The sequence below is a fragment of the Penaeus japonicus genome, unplaced genomic scaffold, assembly GCF_977035675.1.
Source record: "Penaeus japonicus unplaced genomic scaffold, GWHDUDI00000001_assembly GWHDUDI00000042, whole genome shotgun sequence".
Taxonomy (NCBI): Eukaryota; Metazoa; Arthropoda; class Malacostraca; order Decapoda; family Penaeidae; genus Penaeus; species Penaeus japonicus.
Genome location: NW_028234444.1, coordinates 12,209,900 through 12,234,899, shown reverse-complemented (window position 1 = coordinate 12,234,899; position 25,000 = coordinate 12,209,900). Strand labels below are relative to the sequence as shown.

General features: G+C 41.9%; 1 protein-coding gene across 6 annotated transcripts in view; it reads left to right on the top strand.

Moving 5' to 3' along the window:
• Ptp99A (Protein tyrosine phosphatase 99A) overlaps positions 1–22,772 on the top strand; it is a 1,207,867-nt gene extending 1,185,095 nt beyond the window's left edge. For 5 of the 6 annotated variants that reach the window (XM_086535154.1, XM_086535153.1, XM_086535151.1 and 2 more), the window contains 13 exons: positions 11,321–11,586; positions 11,937–12,069; positions 12,203–12,353; positions 12,638–12,852; positions 13,479–13,523; positions 14,422–14,547; positions 14,922–15,088; positions 16,600–16,729; positions 16,930–17,097; positions 17,377–17,736; positions 17,880–18,094; positions 18,523–18,658; positions 18,988–22,772. In XM_086535154.1, coding sequence (XP_086391280.1) covers positions 11,321–11,586; positions 11,937–12,069; positions 12,203–12,353; positions 12,638–12,852; positions 13,479–13,523; positions 14,422–14,547; positions 14,922–15,088; positions 16,600–16,729; positions 16,930–17,097; positions 17,377–17,736; positions 17,880–18,094; positions 18,523–18,658; positions 18,988–19,344 — 2,469 coding nt within the window. In that variant the 3' untranslated portion in view covers positions 19,345–22,772. The remainder of the gene's footprint in view (positions 1–11,320; positions 11,587–11,936; positions 12,070–12,202; positions 12,354–12,637; positions 12,853–13,478; positions 13,524–14,421; positions 14,548–14,921; positions 15,089–16,599; positions 16,730–16,929; positions 17,098–17,376; positions 17,737–17,879; positions 18,095–18,522; positions 18,659–18,987) is intronic. The other variant, XM_086535152.1, reaches the window with a different exon arrangement.
• Positions 22,773–25,000: the final 2,228 nt, after the last annotated feature.

Here is a 25,000-nt window from a genome sequence, read left to right as displayed (position 1 = left end):
CCTTTCACTTATCTTTTGTGCACACAGGTCGAGCATCTTTCGTCGGCCTCATGAAGAATTGTTTCGTCTTATTTTATTATTATTTTTTTTTTATCAATTTCTCTCGTCTTCTTTTTGTCGCAATCTTTCTTCTTTTGGATTTAATTTGTTGATTTTTTAATTATTATTTTTTATCATCCCTTTATCTCTAAGATTTTTCTAATGCTACTTCTTGGTTGTCATTTTGACGGTCACTGCCGGTCACCTTTCTCTGGTGCAGTCGTTCCTTCTCCTTGGTCTTCTTCTATTCCTTTATCTTCCGTCTTCCTCTCTCTTTCTATTCTCTCTCTCCTCTTCTTTCCTTTTTTTTCTTTCTATCTTCTCTCTCTCTCTCTCTCTCTCTCTCTCTCTCTCTCTCTCTCTCTCTCTCTCTCTCTCTCTCTCTCTCTCTCTCTCTCTCTCTCTCTCTCTCTCTCTCTCTCTCTCTCTCTCTCTCTGCTCTCTCTCTCTCTCTTTCTCACTCTCTCTCTGCTATCTCTCTCTCTCTCTCTCTCTCTCTCTCATCTCTCCTCTAAAAGCTTCATCTCTGTCTCCCTCATTCTCTGTCTCGATTCTCCGAACCCCCTAGGAAAGCGATAATTATCAGTGTTATGACCCGCATCACTGGGCCGATTCTGCCGAACCCCGTTAGAGCGAACCATCGTAGAAATTGCAGGGGTAGCATGAGATATCCCCCCCTAGGGTTTCCAGGGGGGGGGGTATTTCGGGTATTGGCTGGGTAGTTATTGAGTTTATTTTTATTGTGTCATGTCTTTTTTCTTTCTTATTCTCAGTCTTCTTTATTCTTGTCTTCTTTCTTCCCCTTCTGTTTATTTTCCGTCTTTCTTGGATACAAAAATAGTTGGGGGGAGGGGGCATTTAGGGGAGGGGAAGGGAAAGGGGAAGAGAGGGCGAGAGGGGGGTAGGGGTAAGTCAATGATGAGAGGGGTAGGAAAGGAGAGGAGAGGGGGAGGGGTATAGGGGTAGGGATGAGTGGGGGGGGGGGTTGCGCACACGTGTTGCGTCTGGGTATCTTGCAGGGCAGTGGGGCAAGACAGGAGATGGTAATGATGATGGGAGGGGATGGGGGAAGGGGGAAGGGGGAAGTCAGGGAGGGGAGCGGATACGATAATCTTCCTTCCAAGAGGCTTCGCTATTTTTTTCTTTCTTTCTTGTTTCCTTTGTTTTTTACCTCTTCCCTATTTCTCTTTTTTTTCGTTCTTATTTCTCGCTTTTTTTTTTTTTTTTTTTTTTCTCTCTTCCTCCTTTACTCCTTCCTCCTACTTCACTTCTTTTTATTCTTCCTTCTTTAACCCTCCCCTCCTCCCACCCTCTTCCTTCTCTCTCCTTCTCCTTTTTCCTTTCCCTCTCCTCCTCCCTCCCTCTCCCCCTCCTCCTCCCTCTCCTCCTCCTCCCTCTCCCCCTCCTCCTCCTCCTCCTCCTCCTCCTCCTCCCTCCTCCTCCTCCTCCTCCTCCTCCTCCCTCCCTCCCTCTCCCCCTCCTCCTCCTCCCTCCCTCTCCCCCTCCTCCTCCCTCTCTCTCCTCCTCCTCCTCCCTCCCTCTCCCCTTCATCCCCCTCCCTCCCTCTCCTCCTCCTCTTCCCTCCCTCTCCCCTTCCTCCTCCTCCCTCCCTCTCCCCCGCCTCTTCTCCCCCTCTTCCTCCTCCCTCCCTCTCCCCCTCCTCTTCTCCCCCTCTTCCTCCTCCCTCCCTCCCCATCCTCCTATCTCCCTCTGCCCCCCCCCCTCCCCCTTTCCTTCCTCTGCGGACAGTAATCAAAAGAGCGAGCGAGAAAGCGGCTAAATGTGTCGGCCACATGAAAAGTACATCAGCTGTTTGCGGATTCTGACTTCGGGTTCTGGTTGATTTACGCACCCGCTCGCTCGCCTTGGTTGGGTGTGGGCGTGGGGGTGTGAGTGCAAGGGTGGAAGTGCAAGGTGTAGGTTTTAAGGGTGGAGATGAGATGGAGGGTGTGGGTGTAAGGGCGGAGATGTAGGGTGTGGCGTGGGTGTGGTTATCAGGCTGGAAGTGTTGGGTGTGGATGTAAGGGTCGCGTTGAGATGCAGGGTGTGGTGTGAGGGTGACTTTGAACGAGTCTAAGGGCGGAGATGCAGGGTTTAGGCGCAAGGGCGAAGATGAGAATGTAGTTCCTTGCGGGATTGGAGCGAAGGGAGGAAGGCAGAAATGGTGGGGGGGGGCGGAGTTAGTTGTGGGGGGAGAGCCGGCATCATAGGATACGATTGATTATCTCGGGAGGGAAGACGGACGTGTGTAGGAGGCCTGCTGCTGCTCCTCCTCCTCCTACTCCTACTCCTACTCCTACTCCTACTCCTACTCCTACTCCTCCTCTTCCTCTTCTTCTTTCTCTACTCCCTCCTCTCTCACTCACCCCTCTTCCTCTTCTTCTTTCTCTACTTCCTCCTCTCTCACTCACCCCTCTTCCTCTTCTTCCTTCATATCCCCCACTTCCACTTCTCTCACTCACTTCCCCTCTTCCTCTTCCTGTACCTCCTCCTCCTCCTCCTCCTCCTCCTCCTCCTCCTCCTGCTCCTCCTCCTGCTACTCCTCTTCCTCCAGCTGCTTCCCTCTTCCCACTCTGTAGGATAAGGCTTCACTTCCTCTACGACTTTTCATGTCCTTTTTCCTCTCATTGTTCTACTTTCTCTCTCTCGTTTACTCTGTGTCTCTTTCTATCCATCGTTCTCTCTCTTTTTGCTCTCTTTCTCTCTCTCTCTGTTCTTTTTCTCTTTTTCTCTCTCTTTCGTCTCTATCTCTTCCTCTCTCCCTCCCTCTCTCTCTCTCTCTCTCTCTCTCTCTCTCTCTCTCTCTCTCTCTCTCTCTCTCTCTCTCTCTCTCTCTCTCTCTCTCTCTCTCTCTCTCTCTCTCTCTCTCCCCTTTTCTCCATCTTATGATAACTTCTTCCTCCTCCTTCCCCCTCCCCCCTCCTCCTCTACCTGAATCTCTTAAAGCATTGTCCCTTTAATCTTAATTTCAGGACTTTAATGAGGTTAGGTGAAATTACTGACGTGTTTAAGTCGTTCTTCGACCGTATTACATCTCTCTCTCTCACCTTTCTTTGTCTCAATTTCTTTCTTTTGTTTCTCTCTTTTTAACTTAGATTTCTCGTCCCCTTCCCATTCCTCACAAAAGTTCTAGAAGTTGTCATCATGGAGGTAATCCCCGGCTATTCCCTCGGCTGTGTACAGTAGGCCTAACCCAGGACGGCGCTTTTCTTCCTCCTCTTCTTCTTCTCCTTCTTCTTCTTCTTCTTCTTCTTCTTCTTCTTCTTCCTCCTCCTCCACTTCCTCCTCCTCCTCCTCCTCCTCCACCTCCTCCCCCTCCTTCTCCCCTCTTCCCCTCCTCCTCCTTCACCCATATCCTCCTCCTCCCCTCTTCCTCGTCGTCCTCCTCTTCCTCCTCCTTCGCCCATATCCTCTTCCTCCTCCTCTTCCTCTTCCTCTTCCTCGTCGTCATCCTATTCCTTTTCCTCGTCGTCATCCTCTTCCTATTCCTCGTCTTCCTCACCGTCCTCCTCTTCCTCCTATTCCTCCTCCTTCGCCCATATCCTCTTCGTTCTCCTCCTCCTCCTCCTCCACCGCCGCCACCGCCTCTCGCCCGCGACCGAGGCTGGCTTTCGCCGCATCCAAATTTCATGGCGGACGCCCCCACTTGCCCGCAGATGGACAGCGCCGCGGCTTCTTGACCCCCCCCCCCCTCTCTCTCTCTCTCTCTCTCTCTCTCTCTCTCTCTCTCTCTCTCTCTCTCTCTCTCTCTCTCTCTCTCTCTCTCTCTCTCTCTCTCTTTCTCGCTCTCCATCCATCCATCCATCCATCCATCCATCCATCCATCCCCCTACCTTTTTTCCTCTCCCCCTCTCTCTCTCTCTCTTTCTCGCTCTCCATCCATCCATCCATCCATCCATCCCCCTACCTTTTTTCCTCTCCCCCTCTCTTCCTTTCTCCCTCTTCATACATCCATAGATATATCTCTCCTCACCCACTCTCTCTCCCTCTCGCGTCTTTTCCTTCCATGTTCTTTAATTTCCTCTTTCCCTTCATTACCCCCTTTCCCTTCCCCTCTTTCCATCACGCTCTCCTTTTTCCATTTCCACATCCATCTTTTTCCTTATGCTTCCATGTCCCAATGATATAACCTCCTCCTCCTCCTCTTCTTCCTCCTCCTCCTCCTCCCTCTTCCCCCTCTTCTTCCTCCTCCTCCCTCCTCCTCCCTCTCCTCCCTCTCCTCCTTGCCCCAACCTGTCCCTTCCCTGTCCCCTACCTACATCCCCTCCTCCTTTTCCTCCTCCTCCTCCTCTTCCTCCCCTCTTCCTTGCCCCCTCCCTGTCCCCCTCCCTGTCCCCCTCCCTGTCCCCTACCTCCATCCGCTGCTTCCCCGCCTTGCACCCATGCACATCCCTCCCCAAAGCAGCGGGTGCATGTTTCGTGCATTCCCGCGGTTCGCGTGACGTGGCTGCTGCGCGCTCGTGTACCCCAAGGTTTGTTTACATCACGTGACTTGTGTGTCCCTTCCCCTCGGCCGTCACTCTTGGCTTTGCTTGTCTTCTGCTTCTGTTTCGTCGTGTCGTTGGCGTCGGAAATGGCTGGTAGGCTTGGCTGGCTTTGCTGGGGATGATGACCTGCGTGGCTTCCCCGCGTTTTGTTTTTCTTGCCTTTCCGGTTTGTAGGAGTTGGATTTTTTGTTTTAACTTTTCCTTTTTTTCACTCTTTTCGGTCCTTTCTTTGTCTTTTATTCTCGCTTTTCTTGTTTAGTCTTTCTGTCTTCTTTGTTTTCTTTTCTTTTTCCTTCCTCCTTCGCCTCTTCCTTTCCCCTTTCCGGTATTTTTCCCCTTCTTTCTCCCTTTCCCTCTTTTCTCAGTTTTCCATTTTCTTTATGATTTCATATTTTCTCTTTAATACGTTTATTTCCTCTTTTTTTCTAGTTGTAATTAGGTTTATTTTCTTTATTGTTGTTGCAGATTCTAATCCTGATTTTCGTCTATTTGTACTTTTGGTTCCCCTCTCCCCTTCTTTCTTTCTTTCTCTCTCTCTCTCTCTCTCTCTCTCTCTCTCTCTCTCTCTCTCTCTCTCTCTCTCTCTCTCTCTCTCTCTCTTTCTCTTCTCTCTCTCTTCTCTCTCTCTCTCTCTCTCTCTCTCTCTCTCTCTCTCTCTCTCTCTCTCTCTCTCTCTCTCTCTCTCTCTCTCTCTCTCTCTCTCTCTCTCTCTCTCTCGTTCGTTCGTTCGTTCGTCCTTGACTCTTCTCTTTCACTTTTTCGTACATTATATATGGTATAAATAAACTTTTCAAAATCAATCAATCTTTCACCTTGCCTTTCCTTCTCCTCCCCCCACCCACCCCCCTTCTTTACCCGTCCCTCCAACCCCTAACCCCTCCTCTGAACTCTCACGCACCCACTCTCACGAACTCCTCGGTATGTCTCGTTTCCTCTCTTCTCTCCCCCTCCCCCCACCCCCCTCCTTCCTTCCTCCGTCTCAATACTTGCCGCAACCTCAGTAACGAAGATGGAATAAGGAAAAGAAGAAGGTAAAAAGAATTATCAGTAAATAATGATGATGATGATGATGATGATGAGATGACAATGAGATGACGATGAGATGACGATGGCGATATCAAAGAGAAATGAAAGCCTCCGACGTGAAATAGAGACAACACAAGACCCGTGATGCGATGAGCCGATAACAAAGACAATAAAGGAACAAGACCCAGCCACCAGCTCCTTTTTATTAAGGTTATCCAATGCTCTTCGGGTGTGCAGAGCATGTGTTGTTTGCCGCGCGAAGAGGGTGAGTCATATGGGGGGGTAGGGGGGGGAGGCGGAGAGGGGGAGGTTGGGGAAGGTAAGGAGGTGGGTGGGAGGGAGGGAGGTGAGAGGGAGAAAGGAGTAAGGAGGTGGGAGGGAGAAGGAAGGAGTAAGGAGGTGGGAGGGAGGGAGGTAAGGAGAAAGGAGTAAGGAGGTGGTTGGGGGGGGAGAGAGAGAGGGAAGGAGACTAAGGAAGGGAGGAAGAGAAAGGGAAAGGCGTGAAGGTAGGGGGTTAGGAGGAAGGAGGGAGGAGGGGGAGGGGGAGGAGGAAACAAGAAGGTACTTCATTGACCGCCTCCGTCCCCTGCCCCCACACCTCCCCTCCACCTCTTCGCCTCGTCTCGCCCTCCCACAGCGTTTTTGGAGATCTTTATATCTTTGTTGTCTTTTTCTTTTGTCTCCATTGTAAGTATATATATGTATCTGTGTTTCAGATTTATTTATCATTCATTCCCGGATTTGTGTGGGGGGCGGGATCGTGTTCTTGTCAGTCCAGTCTATATCGTTGTTATTGTTTTTGTCTTTTTTATTTTGTGTAAAATCGTCTTTTGAGGGTGTGTTCGCTTCGTAAACCAGTTTCTGCAGCATCCGGCCTCTGACATCTCCCCCCCTCTCCCCCCTCACACAGTCCCTGCCCCTATGTGGAGGCTTCCCTATCCCCCACCACCTTCTCCCTCTTTTCCTCCCTCCCTACCTCCGTTTGTTCTTCCTTCCCCCTCTCGTTCTCCTTCCTTGACTCTTTTCCTTCTTCTCCTCTCTTCCTCTTCGCTGTCCTTCCTCCCTCCTTCCCTCCCTTCCTCCTTCTCTTCCTCCATCTCTTCCTCCAGTTGCCCGCCCTCGTACCACCTATTTTTTCCTCCTTATTTTCCTCCTCTCCTTTTTCTCTTCTTTTTATTGGATATATTTGATGTTGGTATTTTTGTGTGTGTTGTTTGTGATTTGTTTGTTTTTTACTGCTTTGATGTCTTCACTTTTCGCCTCCTCCTCCTCCCCTCCCACCCCTCTTCATTACCACTTCCTCTTCCTCCACATCCTTCTCCTATTGCTCCTCCTTGCCTCTTCTTCCTCCTCATCCTAATCCCCTCCCTTCCCCTTCTTCCTCCTCTTCCTTCCTTTCCCTCCCCCTCCCCCTATTTTCCCTCCTTCTCATCCTTATCCCCTCCCTCCCCCTTCCTCTTCATTACCGCCCCCCTTCCCTTCCCCTCCTCTTCATTACCGCCCCCCTTCCCTCCTCTTCATTACCGCCCCCTCCCCTCCTCTTCCTCTTCCTCTTTCTCCCCCACAGCACTAGTTTCTGTTATTAAAAACTTTGCACAAGACGGACCCCAACTAGACCACTTCCCTTGCTTGTTATCTTGCGCCGCATGTCACTAAGTATACTTGGCTCATTTCTCGCCCTCGTCTCCTTCCCTCATTCCTTGTCCTTTTCCCCTCCTTTCTTTCCCCGCACTCTTTGTTATTACCCTCCTCCCCTTTACTTCATCTCCCCTCAACCCCCTCTCGGCATTGCCACCTGTGACAACATCCTCCCTCCTCCCCTCTTTCCGTCCTTTAAGTTTGTATTCGTCTTTATTCACGTTCTTTCCCCTTACTTTTCTTCTCTTTCCCCTTCCATTTTCTGGCTTTATTTTCCCTTTTGTCTTCTTCTTTTTTCTCTTCCCTCTCTCGTCTCTTACCTTGTATACCCATGGCCTTTCCGGTCTTTTCTCTGCTTTCCATTCCCTTTTTCTTCGCCTCTTCTCTCCTAAAGCCCTTCATTCTTTCTATCTATCTATCTCTCTATTTCTCTCACTCACTCACTCCCTCTCCCGAGGACCTCCCCTATGACCCCTTCTGATTTCCTTCCCTCTATCCCCCCCTCCTTTCCTCCCTCTACCCCCATGCCCCCTTTCATTATCCCGGAGGTGACAGAAGTCCCTCTCAGGTCTCTCGCAAGATGAAGATTCTCTGTAGGATTCTTCAGCGCCTCTCGTAGGATGAGGATGAGGAATGGGGGGGGGGTGTAGTAACGGAGAGAATGGAGTGGAAAGAAAGAGAGGAGAGGGAGGTAGACAAGGGCGAGACAAGGGAAGAGTACATTGTGACTGTGTTGTCTCTATCCGGTTTTCGTCAGTCAGCGAATCAGCGAAGTCTTGTCGTGACGTGGCTTTTTTTGTTGGGGGGTGGGGGCTGGGGGGTGGAGTGGTGGTTTCGCATGGTCAGCGTTCGTTTGTTGACGGCTCATGATGAAAAAAGAGGAAACAGTTAAGGGCTTTCTTGTGGGTCTACGTATTGTTGGTAGTAGGATCATCATCATCAGCATCCACCTCCTCTCCCTTCTCCCCCTTTCTCCTTCCCCTTCCACCACCTCCTCCTCTTTTTCCTCCCCCCTCCTTCCCCCTTTTCCTCCTCCTCACCCCTCCTCCTCCTCCTTCCCCCTCTTCCCCTCCTCCTCCTCCTTCCCCCTCTTCCCCTCCTCCTCCTCCTTCCCCCTCTTCCTCCTCCTCCTCCTCCTTCCCCCTCTTCCTCCTCCTCCTCCTCCTCCTCCTTCCCCCTCTTCCCCTCCTCCTCCTCCTCCTCCTCCTCTCCACCGTATCCCCAAGCAGCAACAGCATCTGAAGCGTGATAAGGGTCCAGTTTTGATTCACTCTCTAATTGGCGCGACGGAGTAAGCACCGCGGGCGCCTGCGGGGGTGTCGTGTTGTGTGCGTGTCTGGGAAAACGGCCATTTTTAAAAGCCCGGATGACGCGCGCGCGGGTACTCGGGTAGGAAGTGGCGATGGGGGGGGGGGGGTTAAGGGAGGAGGGTGGAGAGGGAGAGAGGGAGGGGAGGGGAAGGTGAGAGAGATGAATGTAGAGCGAGAAATGATGATAGAACGAGAGGTGAAGATAGGGCGAGGGGTGAAAATAGAGCTATATATGAAGACAGAGAGAGGGGGGCAATGAGAGAGAGAGTAATAAAACGGGAAGGTATAGAGCGAGAATTGCTATTATGCTGATTAAGGAGGAGGGAATGGATAGGGAACAATGAGGGGGTGGGGCGAGAAAAACTGAAGTAAGAGAAGAGATGGAAAGTGGAATAGGTTGAAAATGTGAAACGAAAAAGAGGTAGACAAAGAGTAGAGAAAGAAAGAAAGAAAGAGGACGAGAAAAAGTGAGAATCCAGCATGGGAAAAAAAACGAGCAATAGAGAGAAAGAGAAATGCGGAAAGGTAGAGAGAGCGAGGACGAGACTAAAGTGAAGGGGGGTAGGGGTGAGGGAGGGGGAGGGAGGGTGTGCCAAAGAGGCGGAGACGGTGCGTAGAGTGCGGACCCGGGAGGTGCCGTCGCTACTACGCCTTTTGTTTAGCAATGGGCTGTTTTTCTGGGTTTTTTTCTTTTTGTTTTCCGTGTTATTCCTATTGTTTCATTTTTTCTTCACTTGTCGCGGTTATGGATGCTTAATCCTTCTGTATCGTCAATTACTGTTGATTGCTAGCCTTGTGAGTGAGGTCGATTTTTTTTTATTTTAATCATGGCGGGTTAAAGGTGTTTTGTTATTTTGTTAATGTGCTGGAAATGCCTTTATGCGATATGTGCAACGGGAAAATGGTGTATGTTTATACGTATGGTTTTTGTCCCCAGTCTCGTTGCTGTTATTATTATAACTATTGCTACTTCTACGGAATCGATTGAAAAGAGGAGGAAAAACGGGAATAATCGTGTCCTGTACCCTATCCTTTCCCTCTTACCCTCAGTTGAAAGAGATTGTAGGAAAGAGGGGAGGGGCGGGGATGGGGGAAGAGGTGGGAGAAGAAATCGCAATAAGAATGATTGGAAATAGACCCCTCCCCCCCCTCTGTTTCCCTCCTTTCTCCCCACCCCTTCCCCTCTACGCTCCCACTCCCCCGCACTCTCCCTGATCTCCATAACCCGCCTCATCTCTTTTCCTCTCTCCTATTCCACTCTCCATACTCCCTCTTACTCCCCCTCCAACATACCCTCCTACTCCCCCTCTACCTTCCCCTCCATCTTCCCCTCCATCTTCCCCTCCATCTCCTCCACCTCCCTCTTTCATGGGCGGGAGGAGCGGCGGCCAGGTAGCAACAAGGACACGTTTTAAAGTCGTAAGGTTGACGTGAGGTTACCATACACGTGGGGTTATGGTGGTGGACGCGTGGAAGAGGAGTTGGAGGGAGGGAGGGAGGGAAGCAGGTGGAGGAGGAGGAAGGAGAAAGGAAGAGGAGTAGGAGGAGGAGGAAGGAGGGGGGGGAGGCGGTAGGGTAGGGAAGGAGGAGGAGGAAGAAGAAGAGGAAGAGGAAGAGGAAACAATTAGAAGAATTAGAAACAAGCAAATAAAAGTGTTAAGAAGGGGAAGAGCATGAGGGAAGAAGGAGATAGTATTGAAAAAGACTTTAAAATGAAGATTAAGAGGAGGAGGAGGAGGAGGGAGAGAAATATGAAAGTTATGCACATCCTGTCCTGTGTATAGTAAGGCTTATTCTACTGTTTACAGAAAGAAGTTTGTGCTTTGATATATGTGCCCCTCCTCTTTCCTCTCCATTTATATATAGATAGATAGATAGATGTACATATATATATATATATATATATTATATATATTATATATATATATATATATATATATTATATATATATATATATATATATTATATATATATATATATATATATATATATATATATATATATATATATATTTATTTATATATATTATATATATATATATATTATTATATATATATATATTATAATTTATATATATATATATATATATATTATATATATATATATATATTATATATATATATATATATATATAAATATATATATTATATATATATATATATATATATATATATATATATATAAAATATATAATATATATATATATATATATATATATATATATATATATATATATATATATATAAACCTACTTAACTATCTCTCTACTGGTCAGTCTATTTATTTATTATGCTAGCTCTTTCCCTCATTTCTGTCTCTTCCCCCCTCCCCCCTCCCCCCAGATCCAAGTCTCATCAGATATTATGCATTATATATTATTTACATTTTCTTTTGTAACATTTGCTTGAATAATACTTGTTGAGGCAGCTTACTACCTTTGTGTGTATTACAATAGTTTTAAATAGGCTGTGGTCTAGCCATAATGGTCTTATCATAATGTTTGCATTTTTTGCTCCGAAGACATGTGGATGTTCACCTTGAGCTTGGTAATGATGGGTTTGTTTTTTATATTACTCGTGTTATGTTTGGTTTATGAATGAGAGCAAGTATGACGGCAGCAGGAACAAGACTTTTGCTTTTTACTCGGAGAATAGAGGGAAATTTTGTGATGGTAGTGATGATGGTGATAATGCCTTGGGTAATAATTTCAGGTATGATGATTTTGATGATCATACTGATTATAGAAAATAAAATAACATGTACTGGAACACTAGTAGTTATTATGGTAACAGCATTTAATATTACCCTCTTCCCTTGCAGTTCCTCCTGACCAACCTGACCTACAACACGATGTATGAGGTGAAGGTACGAGGGGGCACGTACTCACGCCTCTTTGCCGATAACAACAAGACATACAAGGGCCCCTTCTCACAGCCTCGCAAGATTCTCCTGTACCCAGACTGTCACAATGCCCCCCCACCGGATGTCAGCCGCACAGGCCTTGAGATGAGCGCAGGCATCATTGCAGGCATCATCTGTGCCACCTTTGCTATATTCCTCTTGGTCGTTGCCATGATCATCTGGAGGTGAATTATCATCATTATTTTTATTATCATTGTTGTTGTAACAGAATATTAGGATTTTTTTATATTTAGGCTTTCTTTTCTGTCATTGGCAGTGTTTATTTTGTCATTACTGTTTCTGTTATTTACATCAGTATTACTAAAGAATAATGAGAGAATAGAAATAAGACAATAGCAATTCATGCAGTCCTGAACATGTCACTTGACTCAAATGACCTTTCTTTCACTATTGAGAAGAAGGAGACTCTTATGAATGGGCCTTTGATCTTCACACAACTTTTATAATACATGTTACAAAGCCATGACACTAAAGAAATGTGGAAGTCACTCATAGTGCTTTTCTTTTCCTTTAGGCGTTTCTTCCAAGGTGCTTATTATTACCTGGATGACCCTCCTAAAGCTCCCCCTGTGCTTATGCATGACTGGGAGAATGACACAGGCGGCGATGGGGCCTACGGGCCAATTGACGTGCATGACTTTGCAAAGGTGAGATCTCTTTATATGTGAATCATATGTTGATATAATATTAATAATGAAAATGGTCTTCCTGATCATATTTAAAGCAATGTCTAAATTTATACATAAAGTGACTACAATTCTTCTCTTGTGTGACTCACAGCACATCGCGGAACTGCACGCTGATGGGGACATTGCATTCTCGAAGGAGTACGAGGCCATCCAGGCAGCCTCAGCCCAGGAGCACCACCCAGCCGAGCACTCACAGCACCCGGATAACAAGCAAAAGAATCGATACCTCAACATTGTTGCATGTGGGTTGCAGTGCTTTTTTTATTTTTTCTTCTTGGTATTGATTTTTTTTCTTCGTCCAACAGTCTTTCTAGTTATTTTTTGTTTTTTTTATAGTCATAGGTTTGGCTAATTGTTTCAAGTAAATGTTTTATAGTCATTGTTTTATATTTTTTACATTTGTAACACATTCTGTTTTTAACTACCTTGATAGAATTATCCCTAAAGAAAGATCAGTAAAGACTATTTTTCCTCAGTTGAGTGGCTGTTGATTTGAAGTCAGCATGAGTGTCTTTTTTCCCTCTAGATGACCACACGAGGGTTCCCCTGCGCCCTCTCCCTGGACAGAAGAAGGCCATGGAATACGTGAACGCCAACTACATTGACGGCTACGACAAACCCCGAGCTTACATCGGCACCCAAGGCCCACTGCCCTCCACCTTCGACACGTTCTGGCGTATGGTATGGGAGCAGCGAGTCCACATCATCGTCATGATAACCAATCTCGTGGAGAGGGGACGTGTAAGTAGATCATTTTCTCGAGAATTCTGTTCTCTAGCATCTATGTTCTCCTAGCTCTTAGTCAAAAGTGTTTGAGCACAAATAGAGCATATACTTCATATTGACTCTGTACTATACAGCTAATGTAAGGATTTTTACCTCTTTATTTATGATTTACTGTAGTAACTCTTAAAGAATGGTTTGTGCCCAAGACTGTATGATGTTTTGCAATTGATTTTATTGTTTTTATATATTTTTTATTTATTTATTTATTTATCATTTTTCTAACCCCCTTAGAAGACAAGTTGAATTCTATATCATACTAAACAAGTATTTATGCTCTCTAACACCTCTTAGCTTGCGCCTCATTATGCTAACAAAGACTTCATTGTCATAGGAGAAAAAGTCTCGATATAAAAGACATACTTAGAGCTAATGTTAGAGCCCTGTATTGAGATGGAGGCCTATACAGTTCAAGGTTTCAACAGAACAGAAACACACATTTTGTATACCAATGAGGTGTTTCTTTTTACCATTATATCTGTTGTTTTAGCAGATTTGTCAACCTAATCTTTTCAGCTTATTATCCACATCCATTTTGGGCTGAAAGGTAATATTTATTTTCTTTCCTTTTCTGCCTTTCATAGGAAACTGTAAAAAAACAGCCAAAGCTAGCTACCCAATGCCTAGAGGTATTGTATAATACACAGTGCAAAACTTCTTTATGCTAGGTGTGCACAAGGGAGAAATTCGCTTGGCATGCCATCTGTACACAACCGACCCTTGCTTGCTACTGCTCACAACCCACTTGGTCAAAGCCCTTCATTGTCTCTTGCCTTAATGTGGGCTTTCACTTAACCCTCGTATTGCCCTTTCTTTGTATATATCTGTAATTATTTTGACTCAAACTGGTTAAATGTTGTAGTACATGATACTCTCTTTTTACGAAAGCCTCTTCACTGTTGGATATACTAGATGATATTCATGGAGGAAGTATGATCACCATGAATGGTCCTTTGTATATACTTCATACATATTAAAAGAAAATAAACGTCAGTGTTTAATTTGAGTATCTCTCATCAGTAATGGCTTCAGCCTATTTTATTAATCATTGTGTATCCACATTCTTGGTGATGAGTCAGACAGACTTCATGAAGCTGTGGCCAAGTGGGGGTTGACACGAAAAACTAGCCTTTTAGTATTTTTTAGTTGTGCTGTAGATCTAGCGAGTGACTCTGATGTCTGGGTTTAGGCCCGGACTTCCAAAACGAAAACGTTTCTCTATTTTGTAGGAGTTTTGCCCTTGTGGATGGTTATATTAAATGTTGCATGTTAAAAGAAATGGTTCTTTGTTTGTTAACCTCATATATATATATATTGAGATTTTCTTTTCCCTCTTGATGCTGAAGGCAAATGGGTTAGCTAGTAATAGTGTTCGGATTAAAGAGAGAAAAAAAAAAAGTGTCTTTGTATGTTTGACATCATAAATATTCTAAATAAATACATCATTTACAAGAGCAGCCAACCACAAGACAAAACTTCTTGCCCCATTTTGCAACCGTGCTCAATACCTTTCCCTCGATGTTACAGAAAAAGTGCGACCAGTACTGGCCTAAGGAAGGGAATGAAATCTATGGCCTGATTCAAGTGCGTCTCGTTCATGAAGAAGTTCTGGCGACTTACACCATCAGAAAGCTAGCTATTAGACACATGAAGGTAAGTCATTTGTATTTTCATTATTATTACTGGTCAGAAAAGTTGCTTAATTGAGAATCAAAGGTAGATCTTTTTATTATAAGTGTCAGTGTTGGCATTATTCATCTCTTTGATATCATGATTCTCATGATTACCATTTGTCATTTTATTGTCTTTAATCTTTCATACTAATTATCAAATAATTGGTCATAGGTCATTGGTCATAGTTACATTGAAAATAGTGCTATTATATATATTCACCACTTTGTAGTGTTAGATTTATATTCCAAGACCAAAATGTTAATTGTACATTAAGGCTAACTTATTTAATAAATATGACAATTTAGTATCAATGACTGAGACAATTTATACATTGTAATTACCATTTCTCTCAGGTGAAATGTAAGAAGTCCGGCAGTGGAGAACGCATAGTGTACCAATACCACTACACTAACTGGCCAGACCATGGCACACCCGACCACCCACTGCCTGTTCTCTCCTTTGTCCGAAAGTCTGCTGCGGCAAATCCAGAGGATGCTGGACCCATTATAGTCCACTGCAGGTATGATTTACTTTGCTCGTTTTTGGTAGTAAGTCTGATGCACCAGGGGTAATGCAGTGTCAGTGCCTACAGTCCAAGGGTGTTGTATTGTGCTCGCTGTTGTATTTTAGCCGATATTGATTTCTGAAGGAATATAACCAAATTGCACTTGTCCACATGTCAGTGCCTTGACATCATGAGCTTCACCCATGTCACTTGACAGCTAATATTTATATAGAAGAATATAATCAAATTGTTCTGTTAATAACAATAATGAATTGGATATAACTTCGACTTATGAATATGAAAATTTAGTAGAAGTGAGTTGAATTAGAGGACAATTAGCATATTAATCAGAATAAGTTGTAAAATAGGAATTATATTTCTAGAGTTACAAGTGCCACATGTAGAAGGAATGTTCTGATAATGACTACAATAAATATAATGTATATTAGATATAGAAACAGAATTTACTATTATAATGATGATACTAATATTTTGTTCATGGGGAGTATTGAATGTAACATGTTGGAAAGATGGCGGTTCAAAAACTTTGTCCTTTATAATGGAATAATATATATATATTAAAAAAAAGTGAGTGTATCCAGAACAGAGGAGGACGTATGCTGCTTACCACTCAGCCTTTATCACCAATTATATTGTTTTATGCATTACGCATTGTCAGGCACAGTGGCTTTTGAAAAAATGGATTAAAATCTCAAAATGTTTTACTTGAGAGAAAATTATAAGACCATTCAATTATTTTCTAGTTAAACCAACAATATTTCTCACTGCATCATAATTAGGTGTGGATTTGAAAGAAAATACATGGTCACATATAACTTGGTAGGCTCATTGCTATTATTACTACTATTACTTTTACAAACAGAAGTACGATTATGGTTACTTTTATTATTATAATTATTATTATTATTATTATTGGTATTTTTAGTGGTGTTATTTTCCTTATGATTATTGAAGCAGATTATCCCAATCTTTCACCACTTAAAGTGAGGATAGGCATATTTTCCTCTTTTATAACTTTGCTATCTAGTCAAGAAAAGTAATCCTGAATATATGAATATATATGTAGGCATAATAAATATTGGTAACAAAGTATAGACAAAGAAGACACTTACTTAAAGGTAACAAAATGGAAAATGCATAAAGAGAACAAGGTATTTTATACTAAGTAAACAAGGAGGCTGTAGAAATACATTCTGAAATGAAAAAGAAGTTATCAGCTTTAAGTATTAACAATTACCTGGGGAATCAAGTGTGGCAGGGAGTGTGTTTTTTTTTCTGCTTTTGACCGGCTTTTAGTTAATGTGTTTTGTTCACTCACTTTGGCAACAGGTGGTTAGGGATACATTTTTCGTGTGTGTGTGTATGTGTTTGTGTGTCTGTCTGTCTGTCTGTCTGTCTGTCTGTCTGTCTGTTTGTGTCTGTGCATGTGTGTCTGTGTCTGTATGGCTGTGTCTCTGTGTCTATCCTAAAAACATTTCATAAATTTCCTTTTTTCATACTTTCAGTGCTGGAGTTGGAAGGACTGGCACATACATTGTCTTGGATGCCATGTTGCAGCATATTCGTGCTAAGGGACGCCTCAATATCTGGGGATTCCTGAAACACATTCGCACACAACGTAACTTCCTTGTACAGGTTAGTAGCTCAGACTGGTACATAATTGAAAGTCCAATGTATTTTTCTACAGTATTTTTTTAGAGATACAATTTTCCTTTATTTTATCATTAGTTGTATATCCTTAAAGGGTTGTAATGATAAAAAAGAATTTTCAATTGTATTTTGATTTTTCTCTTGTGATTATAGTATTTTCATTTGGAAATGTCTTCTATCACCAGACGGAGGAGCAGTATATATTCATTCACGATGCTCTGCTGGAAGCCATCCAGAGTGGAGACACCAACATCCCTCGGGCCGGGCTCAGCAGATACATCAGGATGCTGCAGGCTCCTGGGGGATCACAGGAGAAGCCCCAACCTTGGTACCTTCTCTCACACCAGTTCAAGGTATGGCAAAGGACCTCTCTTACACACTGGAGTGTTGAAGTTGCAGTGGATGGTGGATGGAACGATTGATGAAATGACATTGATTATAAATAATCAATGTATCTATGTTTTCTGACATGTGATGATATTTGGGTGGAACTTATATTCTATTTAGCTATAGCTGGAATGGAGTTTTAATAAGAGCTTCAAGATATGTGTTTCACAGCAGAAGAACCTGACTGAAAATATATTCAATATGTAAAAATTATCTCATGATAATGAGCTCCCTCTGCTTTTCAGCTGGTTACACATTTCCAGCCAAGAGACTTCAACGTTGTCAGTGCAGTCAAGCCAGTCAACCGCGAGAAGAACCGCAGCACAGACCACCTGCCGATGGAGAACGGTCGTGTACACCTGACCCCCAAACCAGGCGTGGAAGGCTCGGACTACATCAACGCGACGTGGCTGATGGGCCACCAGAGACTGCGGGAGTTCATCTTGACACAGCACCCTCTGCCACCCTCCATCCTTGACTTCTGGCAGATGGTTTGGGATCACAATGCCCAGACGATAGTGGTCCTGACGGCTGTGGATGAGGCTCAGGGCTACCCGCAGTTCTGGCCGGCGCAGCATGATGACTTCGACTCTGAACATTGGAAGGTATTTTTTCTGACTAAGTTATTGTTATTTGTTATAATCTGATAATTAACACATTATGACTGAGATAGTATTGACATGAAACTTACACAATGCATTGCACTTTGAAACAGATTACCGAATCTTAAATCTTGATTTTTACCCAGGTGCGGTATTTGGAAGAGAAATTGAATGCTGGGTTGGTGACCGTTGATGTTGCAGTCCAGAGTTTGCAAGACGACTATGAGTTGCCTGTTAGATTAATTCACGCTCCAGGCTGGCCCCACACGCTGCCAGCTCTCACTACTACTCTCAGCCTTGTCTCCTTAGTGTCTGAGGCCCATACTAACTACCAGAATGGGCCTTTAATAGTTGTTGATCGGTGAGTGTTGAAGAGTTTTCTTTTTTCTGCTGCTGCTCCTCTTTTTTTTTTCTTTTTTTTTTATTATCATTCCTCTTCTTTCTCTTCCTCTTCTTATTCTTCTTTCCCTTCTTTCTCTTATTCTTCTTCCCCTTTTCCCTCTTATTTTTCTTCTTCCTCTTCCTCTTTCTCTTCTTCTTTTTTCTCTACCTATGAATAAATTTGTCAAAATCAAATCAAATCTTCTACCTCTTCTTCTTCCTATTTATCATTTTCTTTCTCATCCTCTTTTTCCATCTCTTCTTCCTCCTCTTCCCCTTCTTTTTCTTCTTCCTCCTCTTTCTCTTCTTCTTCTTCACCTTCACCTTCATCTAATTACAATGAAATCATAATTACACTGACCAGTCACATAGGCAATTAGTGAATGTCCTTTGTACCTTCCCTCGCAGCTTTGGAGGGACGGAGGGAGCCACGTTCTGCTGCCTGACTGCCCTCAAGAACCAGGTGGACTTCGAGCAGCACTTGGACCCTTACATGTTCGCCAAGCTTTACCACAATAGAAGGCCGAGTATCTGGACAAGTCAGGTAGGTGGATGGTGCAAGCTTTTTTGGGGGGGTGTAGGTTGGGTATTATTCTTTGTTTAGGAAATTTTTTTAAGTGTTAGATGTTCTGATTTTTTGTTTGTTTGGGGTTTGTTTGTTGTAATAATATGGTGGATATATTTTGTGAAGTATATTTGTTTGGAGGTACTGATTAAGTATGTATGTTGACATTCAGATATTGCAAGTTTTCTTAGCAAATATAATTACAGACTTACAAAATATGGCTGTTGTCTTTATCTGTTTCTTGACTAGGTTTGAATTGTTTTATAAGGGCACTTCATGTGGGTTCTAACTCTTTTCCGCTTTCGCAGGATGACCTCCTGTTCGTCTACCGAGCAATGGAATCCTACACAGCCAGTGAAGGAAGCCACAGTGGAAGCAGCAATGACATGGCTGGGCTCCATGACCCCGTAATCACCATGCCTCCCATCACAACAGTCACTGCAGCACCTGCAATGCCCAGTGCCCCCTCGCCTGTCCCTCTGACGTCTCCACCTCAGACACCTTCAGCTGCAACTCTCCCTGCCATCAGCACTCCCCCTAGTACGTGTGCGAATGGCCAAGTGCCCTCCAATGGACATGCAACGTTAACAGGCAATGGTACAGTCAGAGTCCCTCCAGAAGGGATGGAAGATGCACCACAGGCAACAGAGATCCCTCCAGTTTGAGTTGTTTGGACTGCAAGTTAGGTCTGTTCAAAGATCTTGCCCCCTGTCTAATAAACGTGAAATGCCTTGAAGAAGTTCTGTTCTGTTCAAGAAGTGTGTTACCAAGTGTTGAACAAGTGCACATTACATTCATATACCACTTTTTGTAAGCATCGGCTTCGTCTTAGAAAAGCTGAACGTATTAGCAAGTATAAGGATTTAGTACTCCAAAAGCATCAAATGGCAAAAGCAGCTGAAATGGTCATTAGTGCTCCCACATTGAAAAAAATATGTGTGAATTGAAGTAATGCATATTACTGGTCTGAGATTTAGACTCAACAGTGAAAACACATCAATGCATTTATTGTATTCTAATGAAAGACATTGTTAGCCGTAAGTGATGCATTCGTCCTGGACTTCACTAAGCAGTAAATTTTGTTAGGTGCGCTGCCCTGTAAACCAGTGTTGACAGTAGCCAGTATGTGCATAAAGGAAATGTTTCCTGCCGCTGCTGCTACAAGCCTGTGTTTTAAGCTTAAGGGCAACTTTGTGCTGCTTACCCAGACAACTGCTTATGTACAGTGTATAGCTAGTTTTCTAAAAAATAAAAAGGGAAAAAATTGGCCCACAGAAGGGGTCACCTTTCATGTACAGAATGATTTTCATAAGTAATTTATCTGTGGTGTCTTTCATTTATTATATTATTGGTACTTCTTCACATGCTGCTTTATAGCTTACCTTTTCTACGTGATTACAAAGAGAATTAAAAAATAAGGGAAATTTTCCCAACATTTAAAAGACATCTAGTCTAGTTAGTGTAAGTTAGAAAATAGATATTTTGGTATGGAGGTGCATTTGCCTTGATTCCATAGTGCTCCTGAAAAATTATTTTTTCATCCGTATTTTCATTTTATTTAATATTAATGCATTAATCATTGACCTCATAACGTGACCATTTTATTACAGTCATTTGTAATGTTTTACAAAGACTCAAATCAAGGCAAGATCATACGTACGAGTCTTTTGGGAGCATTGCACAAATGATTCTGTTTCGTGAGTATGACCTTTTTTTTTTCTCTCTTATTTTGACACCAAGCCCTATCCATAAGTTCTAAGATACCTCCCTCTTAAGGCACAAAATAAATTAAGATGATATTTTTCTTATAAACTACCGTAATAAAACCTAGCCTCAAACTACGCAACAGTAGGTGCCAGAACGTAAGAGGGACCATTATCATCTCCTTATTGAAAAGCTCTCTGTCAGCATTTAAATATTTGATGCTCTACAGGAACTTGTTACACCTCGATAGTCTCGGTTAAAGTAAATCACAAAGGGAATTCTTTTCTTCGTTGAGAGAAATAAATTGGAAAGGGTTGGGGAAAGGCACTAAATAGCAATTGCAGTTGTTTGATATTCAGTGAATATTTACTTCTCCTTGCCATTATTATATCCTATGAGTTAGGATGTATGTACCTTATGAATAGGATTGGATCAGTGCAGTTCGAATCTGCTTTCATACCTAGAAGATATTCAATAGATATTGGTTATGTGCTATTAAAACACAGCTGTAGACTGCCACTTGTTTGAAAACTACTTTTTCAAGTTTTGTATGAATAATTTATGTGTAAAACACCAAGCTTCCATGCAAGCATATACTCATGTACACATTCACACTTACATTCACTCACACTCACTCAAACTCACAGATAAATATATACTAATGTACACACTCATTCACAACCTCCACCACACAATGCAAGACAAACCCAAATGAACATTGACCATAAATGCACAAACTGTTGTTTGCATATATGTATAGTAATATAATTGTTTCTTAGAATTTTGCAGAGAGTTTTTAATTATTCTGACATTGAAAGTTGCATTGTTTACAGTTGTAGTACAAAGATATTTTTGTTTTCATTTTTATACTTCTGAATTTATACTCTAAGATTAATTATGTATCAGTTGATTGTTTAGGAAATCATATTTAAACTTTGTGTTTTGTGTCTTACGATTCTTTATTTTATTTTTATTGAAAATTTTATTTTGTCTTATGATTTTGTTTAGGGTCGTACTAGATTATCAACTACAAGAAACCAGTGATAAAACAGGAAATTAAGTGAATTAGAAAATAAAAAACATTAGTTATAATGAACCAAATATTTAATTTACTTATTATAAGCAATGTAATATCTGTAAGCAGAAAGGTTGCCCCTACCAGTTTCATTAGCATGAATTGAATAAGCACACAAGTAAGATATGCATAAAAGCAATTGAATTTTTCATGTAAACATGCCAGTGTTTAATATCTTATTTTAGAAGTTGGCTTTTCAAATGTTCACGTGAATTTAATTTAGAATGTGATTAAAAGATAAACGTTAAAATGTGAAAATAAGGGCTGACGTGAAATAGGTGTTTCAATGCAAAGTTGATGAAATGTAAAGCAGTTTCGTGGGTGACACTCAAAAGATGGTGTACATAAATGCTTCAAGGAGAAAAGTCACCACATAGGTGACGCCACCTATTGACCCATCGTTACCCCATGCCCCAGGTCATGGCCTGTCAGTATTGTGGACATTCCCACTTGTTTTTGGGTGCAGTGACAATATACAAAGCATAAGCAGCTAGTTGTGAGTAGACTGTGCTTTGTTTTAGCTCTGGTAATAATTTTCTCATTGTAAGGGTTTTTCAGTGAATCCTTGGAGCATTTAATATTCAAGTGTGCTTGAAATTTGTATGCTAATGACCATCATAGATCTTCACACATCACCAAATAGTTTTGTATGTAATACTGCAGTTTGTGTGATACAGCCTCAGTGATCTCTGCAAAAGGCCGTTGTTAGGTTGTGAATGAAAGTTGCAGATTATCATAGGCATATCACACAAGCCATTTTTTTAATCACCCTTCCAAAGAATTAATGGCATGTAAAAAGCATTTTTTTATGTAAATATTTGTACAGATAGAATTTGTTAGAACTGTGTACCTCATGGCTTAAGTCTGTCTAGGCTGAGTGCAGCAACTGGGTATGTGTGTGTTGAGTTAACTTACTCATGGAGAGTTTTCATTATAAAACTATCATGTTTATGATTATTGCAGTACATATAAAAGTGTATTTCATAAATGGATTTTCAGATGCGTTTCAGTGTTATCACTTGGTAGCAGTGTGTGATGTTTTCCAGCAATGCGCTTGATCATGCAACACGTGCTGTGATCAAGAGAGAACTGTACATTTGACAAAAAATTTAGTTAACAGATACATGTTAAACTGCACCAGAGCCTGGTCATGGAAGATTACTTTGTGATTTAGATCATAGCTTACTGTTCCTACTGTGTGTGTCCCTGAGTAAGGTGCTGACAGCCTCTGTGTAGACTGACGCTCTTTACTCTGCCAGTCATTATATTGGATATAAAGGAGTTAATAAAAAGACCAATAAAGTGAGTGTAATATTTCAGTGTTTTTTTTTATTTTTTACTTCCATCTCTATATTACAACTGAACTAATATGAAGTCAGTTATTAGAGAATACTTCCTAAGGATTTTATTTCAATCCCGAATTCTGTAAAAACAAGGCCAAGAGGGTTTTGTACTTCTTTTATGCGATGACAAATAATTAACGTCACTATGACACTAGGACAAATACCTTATATCAAATATGGTTTCAGCTTTATTCAAAGGAATGAAAGACCATATCAAACTTGTATATCATCTTTAAGAAGCTTAATTAATTAAATATTTAACTTCCATAATATAATTGCCTTACAATCAAATATTAGGAACATCATAAACTTCACATTCTATCACATGAGAAACAGTAACAGCAACTGTAAAACAGAAAAAAAAACACTTCAACAGCTGCAACAATATGAATTCTGGCACCAGACAACCATTGGAATGTATCAAAAGAGAATAAACCTAAAGAAACAAACAAGAAAAACAAGAGTTTGTGTCTGTGCTTCATTTCCGGAAGTACTAGATCACAAGAAGGCGGAAGTAGCCACTTAACAACTAATTAGAGCCGCCCTTATGAAAACATGGAGCTCAGTTGCCAACACATTTCTTAGAGGAAGGTTAATGATTTATCATTGGATATGGAACTTAAATATAAGCATTGACTAATACATAAATGGAAGAAAAACACACTTTTAACATTTCGTAAATGTAGACAATTATGCATGTTACAGTATACCAGTAATTTCAACTTATTAATACATCATAATGAAAAAAAACTCAATGAGAATTGACTCTTTATAATACATTATCAACAGACTATTTTAATATTCGTACTTTCTCTTTGCTTCGATATTTACATTTTGTACTGCATGTAAACCCTACATCAATTTCCTTCTCCAGAAAAAAATACTCCGATCCTTTGTTTCACAACAATCTAAGATTTACCACTGAAGAATTAAACAAATTATAAATTTAGAGCTCTTCCTAACCAATGTAATGCAAAACGTCACAAGTTAACCAAAAGATAATTCTTTAGTGAAAGGCCCTATGTGCGTATGTGCGCGCGTGTGTGTGTGTGTGCAAACAAAAGAACCTCCAGTGCCAATCATAAACTGCAAGACCCACTCTCACACACCGCCTGCCTGCCCACCTCTGTTACAGGACCTCTTCCACCCTCCAGCCACACACATTTAGTTTCCTGAGATTCATTAGTATTTTCCCCTCAATTACTCTTGAGAAGGAAGATAGAAAGGTCTCTTCAAGGTCCCGTGCGAATGAAATCAATGTCACTGCTCCTCCTTGGATTAAAGCTCACAACCTCTCGGGTAACTTGTGAATAATGTTATAAATCACTTATTCACTTCTTTATGTCAAAAATTTCTAATGATATATGCTAAAAATGCATGAAGATTGCAGTTAAATAATTCCTTATTCCTTAGTGTCGATATAGCTAATGCAGCTATTGAATATCAACAACACAGTTTGATTTAAAAAAAATCCTTTCTAGGATCTGCGGTCATTTTGGATGTCTTTTGTACCAGTCTCAAATAACCTTTAGTAGTGGAGAAGAAATATGAAGCGAAAACTGTAAGCATGTTTAATGCACTAAAATAAGTGAATGAACCTACTATCATGCATATTTTCGTACATAATTATATATTTGAATTTATGATTTGTTTGTCTTACATATTGATTATGCTGTTTAACGATCAAGGCTTTTTTTGGATTTGGCATCGTATCCTTTGCTTTCCTGTTAGCTTAGTTCAACTTGTGGGCATGAAGACTTGACTTTCACATTAGGTACTTAGATTAAGAAATATGTACCAATGTAAAAAAAAAAATCATTTTGATGCTCCTTAATCCTCAAAACATTACAACAATTTTAGATGAAGACCTTTGGTAATATCAATAGCAATTGACAAGCTAATCTTGGAAAATACCCTCCCTAGTGAAAATTGAGATTATAGAAACCCAGTGGCACGATAATACAAAACAGAGCCGTGTTCATGAGATTTATGTTACTATAGAAGAATCTTTTTTTAGGACAGAGAGCGTTTGTGCAAGTAAATGGAAAGAGTGTCACACACCCTAATAACTATTTGACTAGGCATTTCAGGTAAAACATTTTGGACACTGATTTATTTGACCTTGAAGGTAATTTCGGTCGTTAGGTGAGGCAGGGATGCCGAAAGGATTACGACGTGTAAGATGGACGTTATCTTCCG